The sequence below is a fragment of the Marmota marmota genome, unplaced genomic scaffold, assembly GCF_001458135.2.
Source record: "Marmota marmota marmota unplaced genomic scaffold, marMar, whole genome shotgun sequence".
Classification (NCBI taxonomy): Eukaryota; Metazoa; Chordata; class Mammalia; order Rodentia; family Sciuridae; genus Marmota; species Marmota marmota.
In genome coordinates this window covers 4,173,286-4,184,058 of record NW_026000294.1, presented here as the reverse complement: position 1 = coordinate 4,184,058, position 10,773 = coordinate 4,173,286, and the positions used below count along the sequence as shown (strand labels likewise).

Below are 10,773 nucleotides of genomic sequence, written 5' to 3'. Positions count from 1 at the left end.
AGGATGGGAAAGGCAGCGGAGCACAACACACACTAGTATGGCAATATGTAAATCAATGGATGTGTAACTGATGTGATTCTGCAATCTGTGTATGGGGTGAAGGTGGGAGTTCATAACCCACTTGAATCAAAGTGTGGAATATGATATCTCAAGAAATTTGTAATGTTTTGAACAACCAACAATAAAAAAATTAAAAAAAAATGATAATGCTGTCTATAAAAGGAGTTTGAATATCCAGGATTTGGAAAATAATGTGTAGAAAAATAAAAGACTGCAGGCCAGGTTGCTCATAAGCACTTGCCAGTCAAATACTGACTTGGAACAAATTCTGTACTGCAACATGACATGAATTTAGTGGAACTATGCTGAAAGACACTTCAACAATTGTCAGGCTAGAAACTGAAGATTGGTTAGAAGTCATGAATGAGCAAATGCAAGAATAGTAGCATGAATGGTGGAACGGGAGAGGATTCTAGAAATTAGGTTTGGTACATGTCCCCAGAGTTCAATCACATCTCCAAACCATATTCAAGGCAAAGTGATAAATACTATGGTTAAAGAACATAGTGGACTGGGAGGAAGCAGTTTTCAACCAAAATTCCAGACCTGTCTCATCTTATATGAACAAGTCTCACAAGAGAGATCTTCCATAGAAAATTCTTGCCCACCTTAATTGGGTCTTCTTGCACTATTTTCAATGCTGACAAGTGATCATTAACATGCTTCCAACAGTTTGAAAATACTTAAAAATCACGCACTAATAATCTCATTTCTCAGTGAAGAACAAAAATGATGCCATGACTACAAGCTTATTAAATATTTCCCCTTCTTTTCATATGTTGTATTACTAAACCTTCCATATCTGAATATATATAAATCTATCACAGTTTCAGCACTTTTCCAACTGTTTTCCTATCAAAAGCTTACTTTTTGTGATTTTAATTAATTATGAGATTTTGGGCGGAGACAGTTAAATTAAAAACATTTATCAGCAGGAAAAAATCATGCACCAAGACCATTATATAAGCAATTTACAGAGGAAATCGACATATTAAACTACTTTAAAATATGAACAATTGTATTGACAATCAGCTTGAGAAACATCCACGGTGTGTGTTTGTGGATGTGATGTATAAAAAACATCAGGTCCTTGCAGGTAAGTAAACTCTCTTTTCAGTGTTTTAAATTGATCTTATCATTTTGAGGCAGTGGGAAAAGATTTGAAAGGCAGAAGAAGAGATATTACATAAAACTTGATATTACATAGAATGCAGATTTAGGGTTTTTTTCAACTGTAGGCAACAGGCATACTCCTCTTAAAAATCAATTCTGGAAGTTGATTCATATTTTTAAGATTGCTACTTAAAAGAATCCTGGAGGTGGGGACAGTTCTCATGAAAATCTAAGGGAGATCAGTACAAAGAAGGGTCCAAGAGATGGGATGCAGAAAGTGATATTGACCAAATTATAACATTACATCATGTGTATGTATAAATATGTAACAAATCCCATCATTGTGTACAACTAAAATGTACCTATAAAAATTGTAGAAAATAAACAATCCAGTAGTAAAGCCTTCTTAAAAGCAATGCATATCTAGTTTTGCATATTTTCTCTGTACAACTAACAGGCATTTGTAATACTAATAGACTGAAACAGAACAGACACTTTCAGAATGCCTGCTGAAGTTAATTAAATTAATTGAGTAATTTATTTATTTGTTTGTTTGTTTATTTATTTAGTTTTTTTAATTTTTTTTTACTGAACTGAATGATATGTGGCCCAATGTAAACTCAGGCCAGGGAGAATACATAGAGGATAAATTCACATGACTATAATAGACTTGATTATGTGACACTAAGTCCATATATATTCTTTCCTGAGCTGCAGTCACAGATGCATCTCAAAAAATATGACACAAAAAACAACCAACCTGCTTAGCACCTGGCTTTTGTTCCATAGGTATCATGGTGAGTGTTTTGGTCTCTTTTTCATAACGGCAGTAGTATTTCACCCAGGATATTCCCAAGGCCCCTACAAAGACAGACAAAAGTGAGTTAACAGAATCAGGATTTCAGCTCTAAAAAACAGCAGCTGTTTACAGGCTGCTCATCACAGCCAGATCCAGATGCAGCATTTCCCTTCCCCTGAGCTCCAGCCTTACCTAGCCTCCTGCTCACTGTATATCTGGAGATGATAACCTTACCAACTTCTTTTCAGTGGCTCCTGGCTGGCTCCAAACCCATTCTCCCTGCCATGTTCCCATGAATGGAACCACCACACATTCCAGAATCTGGAACCTTCTGTCTTCTGCTCCTCTTTCCCTGCAAATAACCTCCCATTTGATTTGTCGTTGGGCCGTGCCCCTTCTATCCTCCACATGTCTCTCCTTAAGCTGCCTTCCATCACTTTTAGCACTGAATTATTGAAGGTCCTTATTGGTGTATTTTTTAAATGTTTACACCATATTTCATAGAAAACACAAGTTCACTACTTTACCAATTAATAATTTCAGTGGACTTCTCTCTTGTTTTCCCATCTGTGATTGCTGTTTTGAGTCTAGTCTTTACTCTTTGTTAAAAAGACTCATTTTGAAAATTATATCCCTATTTATGTCATTCCCTTTATTATAAATCACTCATGGCCTTCACACTATCTCCAAACTTTAAGCACCTTCCCCTCTATATTCCTGTCTTACTGTATGATTTTAAGATCCCAAATAAATAAGTAATCATATAATTTATAGTTCAAACCCAAAACATACTTAAGAGTGAATGGGACATTATTAATAATTACATCCGAACAAAAGGTGTCGACCAGGGCCTTTCTTGGCAAACCGGAACCCTACAAACAAATCATAGTCCCTCACCCCCCTGGGTGGCTTTACTCATGTATACATGTTCGGATATAATTATTAATAATGCCCCGCTTACTCTTAAGTATGTGGTATACACATGGAATTTTCTTCTCCCATTTCTTTACCTGTTAAAACTTCCACTCAACACTAAAGTCTTAGTTCAAACAAGTTTTCCCCAATAAACCCCTTAGATATATGCCCCAAAGTGCCTAACACATTTCATTGATAAATTTGTTTATATCACACATAAGACTGTGAACTCCTTAATGACAAAAATCCACTGTTGAGTCATCTTTTTGCACCCCCAATACATTACACAGTGTCTGGAAGAATTGATGCTAAGCACACATTTAACTGGGTAACAATGTTGTACCCATTGGACAATTAGAAACCTAGGGCACAGAAGGATCACACAGCACACAGCAGAGGTTCCTCAACTCTGGGCAATTTTGCCTCCCAGGGGACATTTTGCAATGCCTAAAGACATTTACATTGTCACACCTAGGTATCCTATTAACATAAAGTGAAGAGAGGCCTGGGATGCTATTAAACACAACATAATACACAAGATTGTGTCTTCCAAACAAAGAATTATCCAGTCCAAAATGTCAATAGTGTTGACATTGCGGAAATCCTTCAATGCAGAGTTGAAGAGATAAACCTAACAAATGAGAGAATATAGTTTGGAAACCATCAAAATTTAATTGATCTAAGGAGGTAGAGCATGATATCACTGCTAATGTGCCATGCTTCATAAACTGTGATGATTTTTTTCCACAAGTCACCTCTAGGGGTATCTCTTCCACTAGTCACCTCTAGGGGTTTCTGATTCTGTTAGCTCTGAGGGCTTGCCCAGCACATCTTTTTACTCCTCAGGTAAATTACATCTCTATTTATGTCATTCCCCTTATTATAAACCTTATTATAAATTCTGAGCAGGAATTGAAATCCCAGAATTTGGGGGTGTCATACTTCAAAAGGAAAAAAAATTCAAACAGTACATATGGGTTTCAATAGTTATTTAGGAAGTAAAAACGCTTGAACTATCTCTAACACTCTGTGACTAGATGATGTAATAGTTAACGTTCATTATTTCGACCAAAATTAGAGGATGGTATTGGGGGTTGTGGGAGGAGTATGAGTTTCAGCATCTCACAGACCTGAATTTAATCTGAGGCCTGTCATTTGTTAATAGAGTGACTTTTATAAGGTAACTTCTCTGAGCCTCAGTGGCCTCATGTGTAAAATGGGTATGAGGGGAAATCAAAGATTAAATGAGACAGTGCTGTTAAAGCACTTAGCACCATGCCTGGCACATAGTAGGTATAATAAATATTTCTCTGCCTCCATTTGCCCTACCTTTATTTCTGTCCCAAAGAGCCATCAGAAGGATTAACAAATAACAATCCTAATTTTGAATCTCAGAGAAAATTCTTGGATCTTATCATTCTAAAGCCTTTGAAAGATGAATTCTTAATTTTCCCTGAATTTTCTTCCTTTTTTTATATTTACTATTCTCATTCTACCTTCCTTGGAATTTCAGTTATTAGGTATCTATGAATGATATGGGTGCCCAAGGATCAGAAAGGTCAAGTGGCAGCAGGCACCAGGCTTCTGTAACCCAGTGGATACCCCTGTGTTCCCACACACATTTCTCTTGTGTATAGAGATAGCCTTCTATGGTTGGCTGTCCTGGAAGTTTGCATGTCTGGGGAGCTTCTTTCATCCTTTTCTTAAGTTCTTCCATCTCTTCCCGGGTACTGGAGAAATGATTTCTTGTCTGTCGAGACATCAGTATCATGATCATTATCATCATCATCATCATCACCATCATCATGAATAAGTATTTATTGGTCAGAGTTCCAGTACAGAGTTTTCAGTTTATAGCATATGCTACAACTAACAAAAAACAAATGCTTCATAGCACAGCAACTAGAAAACAATTTTATGGAGTTTAATGGTACTGACGACCAGTAGAGAAACAAAAAGGTATAGACAGCAATATACTCATAAAATCACAACTGGGAGGCTGGGGTTGTAGTTCAGTGGTAGAGCGCTTGCCCAGCATGTGTGAGCCACTGGGTTCAATCCTTAGCACCAAGTAAAAATAAATAAATAAAATAAAGGTATTGTGACCATCTCAATAAAAATATTTTTTTAAAAAAATCACAACTGGGAGAATATTTTGCTCAATGTGAGCTATGCAAGACTCCAATAAATAAGGACTCTTAGACCACTAAGCACCACACTGTCCTCTGTACAACAAGTGAGACTGTAGAGAAGGTTCTCAAAGATAATATTATTATGGCAACTTCCACATCTTTCCTTAAATATAATGACTGTCTATTTGACCTGAAATCAAATTCTATCCATGAAGATAAAATATATGCAAGTGTTCTGTTTGAAAATAGGCCAACAGAATTTATATTTTAATACCCACAAATATCAAAGGCTAATAGTGAGAAAGAATCTATTTAAAACTATAGAATTAAAACACAATGACAAGTCAATTTGAAAGGTTTGAGTATGAAAACCATTAGAGATAGGTCCTTAGTGCCCAGTCTCACGAGACTATGGCATGATGTCATTTATAAATGTAAGAAGAGTCAAGTGATTAACTTGGTTGTAGATACATTTTGTAAATCAGTAGATGATAGAGGTTCTCACATGCTAGAGAAGAGTACCCAGAAAGGAGGAAAGTATACAGGAAGCAAAAATAGCATCCTCCTAAACAACCCAGTGAGACTTATTTCCACTATACTGTATTGGTATTTTTATTTGAAAATATATCTGTAAGTTTCATGCAATACAACACCCAGTCAAATATCTCCTGACCTCAGTGTTGCCTTCTCTGACTCTACCAGAAAGTGTATTGTTCCATTCTTTGTGCTTCTTTAAAACTTTTGCTCTTGATTCTAGCACTTATCATAATGGATTATGATTCATCTGTGCTTCTGTCACTCCTCCATAAACACTTACATGCCTCATTATGGTGTTTGCAGTGCATTTCACAATGTCTAGCACAGAGTATGCGCTCACTATAAATCCATAAATGTTCATTAATTGTGGGTTAAATAAGTGAGTAAAAGAATATGTGGCAATATAAGTGCCCCAAAACATGGAAAACCTATATCTATGTCCACTATAAGAACCAGCATAATAATAAAGGTAGAAAAAAACCTTTGAAATTTGTTTCTTTAACTCTAGAAATAAGTACTGACAAAAAGAGAGGATAAAAATGGGTGTCCGTGGTAATAAAACCCAGAGTGACTATTTTGGTAAACCAGGGAAATAACTTACAACCTGTACTTAAATAAGCCTATAGCTGGATTCTGTTATGAGGAGATGCAGCAAATTAGCAACATTTAATAAATTAGCAACACCTAAATGGAGATGTTGGTGGATGGAAGGGTGGGTTTGAATAGCACTCAGCCGAAAAGACAGGGAAGAGCTGAAACTGGAAGAGCAAGAAGAATACAGTACACTAAAATATTTCTGATCCACACCAGCATGTCATGACAAATTTGTTGGTATGCAATAAACTAGAATTCCAAGTTCAAGGTCACTGGGACTAAAACTCAATTGGAGAGACAGGTGAAGAAACCTGCATGAAACTCACATTCTGCAAACTGAGCTGCAGCTGCTGTTTGTATGGAAGGAAATCCTGTGTGAGCTCCACAGTCAAGCTGTTGGAAATGAAGAGGCTGTGAAGAAAGGCCAAGACCTAAGGAAAACATGCAAAAACAACTGTATCAGCAGTTCCTTCTAATTAATCAAATACAGGAACCACGAACCCAGAGAACAAAACTTCATAGTATTTACCCAGTATAGTTTAAAAAGCAGTCATGCAAACACAACCAGTTGTATAAAGAACTATTCTCATATTAGGTTGAACATTTACCCTGTACTTAGTTTCAGAAAGTAAGTAACAAATGTATTCATCCAGATCCAGATCCTGTTCAAATTGCAAACAAAGCCATTCATAACTTGGATAGCTTGAGAATGGACTGTTTTCTCTATACACAGTGAGAATCTCTAACCTAAAAATCTGAAGTCCAAATGCTCCAAAATCTGAAACATTCTGAGCATTTTCATAATGCCACAGATAGAAAATTCCACACCTGGCCTCATGTGGTGAGCGTCAGTCAAAATGCAGACACACATTAAACATATTGCATAAAATTACTTTCAGATAATGGATTCTAAAAATCTATAGCCTCAAGATTGGCATGTGACAGGGGTTCAACAAGTATTTGTTCAATGAATGAATAAGTAAAAGATAAATGAACAATACCTTAAAGAATGTCATCATGCCAAAATATCAAAACAGTCTGCATTGATTATCAAATGAGAAATGTTTTAGGGAGTTGCAAATGTTCAAGAATATATTTTTGAAATGTTCAAAATGGTCAAACCCATCAAAATCAAATACACATAAAGAAAATATAATTTTCATCTTGTTTGACGATTATTTTAATTATATCCCTTAAATAAATGTTTAATGCTGGAAAAGTATAATAGGTAGTAGTAAAAATTGCTCCACTTTGTTTAGAAAACAAATAGGTGCGCACATATAAACATGCATAAACACAAGCCTACGTATAAAAAATATAAGATGTACACATCCTCATATATTTATGACATGTGCATGTATAGGTATGTGTACTCATATATATACTCCTTAACATTTCTCTCCTAAGTTTTTCTGTCTCCAGAAATGACATCAGTCAGCATCCATCAGTCATTCAAACCAGAAATTAAAGAGTCTTCCCTGGTTTTCTTTCACTTATATTTCAATCCAATTCATCAGAAATTTTTTCTGGTATTGCCTCCAAAATATATCAGTAATCCAACCATTCTTTAATGTTTCCACTGTCACCACCCTAACACAAGACAATATCTCCTCCTGTCTACACCATTGCAGTAGCCACGTAACTGTGGTTTCCTCACATCTACTCTTGGGCCCTTTCAAGCCATTCTCCAGACAACAAAATCAGGCCACATCAGGGGCTGCTTAACATGCTTCAGTGGTCTGCCACACCACTTACACTAAAATCTAAATCTCTTAACCATGCCTACAGGACTGATGCCCTGTATCAGACATTATCTCCTACCACTTTCCTTTTCTTTCATAAGTATCTAAAGACACAAATCGTTTTTTTTTTATTCTTTCAGCACACCATTCTTCCCCAACTTTAGGATTGCTCACATGTCATTATGTATGTTTGAATGTTCTTTTTCCACTATTACCATGGCTGCATCTTTTCTTCCTTTAGGCATGATGTTAAATGGCATTTTCAGAGATTCTTCATGACAACTTCATCTAAACTAGATGCCAATTTTTGTTATTTATTTTAGACCTTTTTGATTTCTATCATAGCCCTAATCACAACTAGTAATTATTTTAACTATGCACATCCTTCTTTCCTTTCTGCCTACCCAATGTAATCTTCATAAAGAAAACAACTGAGTCTTTTTGTTTAGTATAGTATAGTATAATATACTATAGTATAGTATAACTAGTGTTCAGCACAGAGCCTGGAATATAACAGAAACTTAATAAAGATTTGTTGAGGGCTGGGGTTGTGGCTCAGTGGTAGAGCACTTGCCTAGCAAGTGTGAAGCACTGGGTTTGATCCTCAGAACCACATAAAAATAAATAAATAAAATAAAAATATTGTGTCCATCTATAACTAATTTTTTTTAAATTTTGAGTAAATACATAAATACTTGTTTGCAAAATACATATACAGATGTATACAATTTCAAGTTCCAATACACATGTACATAGATACACACACATATGTGCAATATATATACAAGTGCACACATGTACACACAGCCACACCTACAAGCACACACAGAGGAAGAGACATGAGGAAAAACACAGATAATTCAGAAAAGAAATTTTTACAATATTAACAGTGATGACATAAGGGATTTATTGCATTTCTTTGGTTTATCCTATGCATTTTTTCTACCTTTTTTATGATAAGTACATTATTTTGTAATAAAAATAGTCATCAAAATCCAACATCTTTGTCATATCAAAGATCACTGCCTTTTGTAATAAATTTAGGAGACAGAAATGCAAAAATTATATACCATAGACATGAAAATAGTAAAATGGGAAGTTATAAAGTACAAGGGACATGAATTCTTAGCATAGGCCCTGGTATATGGTAGAGACTTTCAGAACCTTTTTGAAAGCATGAAGGAAAGGAAAGGAGAGGAAGAAAATAAGAAGTATGGCAGAGGAATTGGAGGAGGGAGGGAAGGAAGGAGAGAAGGAGAACAAAAAAGTGGAAGAAATAAAATACTCTTAAGAGAAAATCAGGGAGGGAAGAAGAGAAAAAATTAGAATGTTAGTGAGAGAGCAGGAAAAACATAAGCCAGTGTGACTATATTTTGACATTCATTATCAAGCACTGATATCATTATCGCCTAGCATGTGCAAGGCCCTGGGTTCAATCCCAGCACTGCAAAACAACAAACTATCCAATTTTATGATCAAAATTCCATGCAATTACCTGGTATTTGGGAAATAGTTTTAGAATATTCATCAGCAGACAGAACTTACTGGCTCCACAATATTGAACTTCTTGGATTCCTGAACTTCCTGGATTTGATAAACGTAGTCGAGGGAGGACTCAAAGAAATTGTGCCTCTCTTTGTCCACCTGGAGATCTGCCTGTAGAAGAAGGGCAATACATGTCACAAGTAGGCATTGTCATTCCTACAAGTCAGTCCATTTAGACTTAACAGAATTCTAGAGCTAGGAAAGAATTTAACCACTAATTACTATCTTATTCCTTTATTTTACAAAGAAGGAATATGAAGTCAAGGAATAAAAACAACTAACCCAAGACTTTCAGTTTCTAATCCAACATGTAAGAAGCTTAGAAGTCTTCACACCCATCCTCACAACAAGAAAAAAGCTGAACAAGTGGAAAATCAACTCTTCTTAGAGTCAAAAGAGAACTGAAGTCAGAGAAAAACTCCTCCCTCAAAAACTGGATAGAGGTGAACACAGAGAATCAGTGTATGCCAGAGCAGAAGATCAAAAGCTATAGCCAACTGTTAAGGGATTACAACTAAACAAAATATGCCAAGCCTCAGGCTTATTTAAGAAGAGATCTCTAAAGAAATCCAAAGATAAAACAAGGATGCCAGAGTAAACTTTAGCCTCTGACACTGAGAGAGACTGCAAATTAAGCACAACCCAATGTCAAGCCAGATAAACGCAGAACCTCACACTAAAAATCAATGTACCTCAGTTCCTTTTACCCAAACATCATCTCTGGCTTGTCAATAAGAAATGTTGAAATGCTTTTTTAAAAAGCAAAGTCTGAACAAAAAGAACAATCATCAGAAACACAGGCAAGGAAGAGATTATGGAATTACTAAGATCGTGAGAATATCATGATAAGAATTAATAACTACTATTAATATGATAAGGACCCTAAGGAAAAAAGAAGACATAATGCAACAAACAGATGAGTAATATTAGCAGACAGATGAAAAATTGAAGAAAGGATTCAAAGGAAAAGGAGGAAATCTAAAACACTGTAGTGCAAATGAAGAGCGTCTTTATGATCAAAGTTCCATGCAATTACCTTTCAGGGGTCCATTAGTGGATAGGCCAAGGTTGAGGAAAAAAAATCAGGGAACCTGGGAGCTAACAGTGTGGCTCAACGGTCTAGTGCTTGTCTACCATGTGTGAAGCCCTGGGTTCCATTCCCAAAACCACAAAAAATAAATTGTCATTGAGCTTGAAGATATATCAACATAAAGCTCAAAAACCAAAAGGCAAAACAATTGAAAAACATGAAAACATGGAGTAGAATATCCAAGAATATGGGACAATTACAAAAGGATATATATATATATATATATATATATATATATATATATAT

General features: G+C 35.7%; 1 protein-coding gene across 1 annotated transcript in view; it reads right to left on the bottom strand.

The window, feature by feature from the left end:
* Ophn1 (oligophrenin 1) overlaps window positions 1–10,773 on the bottom strand; it is a 350,877-nt gene that overhangs the window by 168,270 nt on the left and 171,834 nt on the right. The window contains exons 7-10 of the mRNA XM_048797200.1: window positions 9,438–9,548; window positions 6,477–6,581; window positions 4,508–4,637; window positions 1,934–2,034 (exon numbers count right to left, since the gene is read on the bottom strand). Coding sequence (XP_048653157.1) covers window positions 1,934–2,034; window positions 4,508–4,637; window positions 6,477–6,581; window positions 9,438–9,548 — 447 coding nt within the window. The remainder of the gene's footprint in view (window positions 1–1,933; window positions 2,035–4,507; window positions 4,638–6,476; window positions 6,582–9,437; window positions 9,549–10,773) is intronic.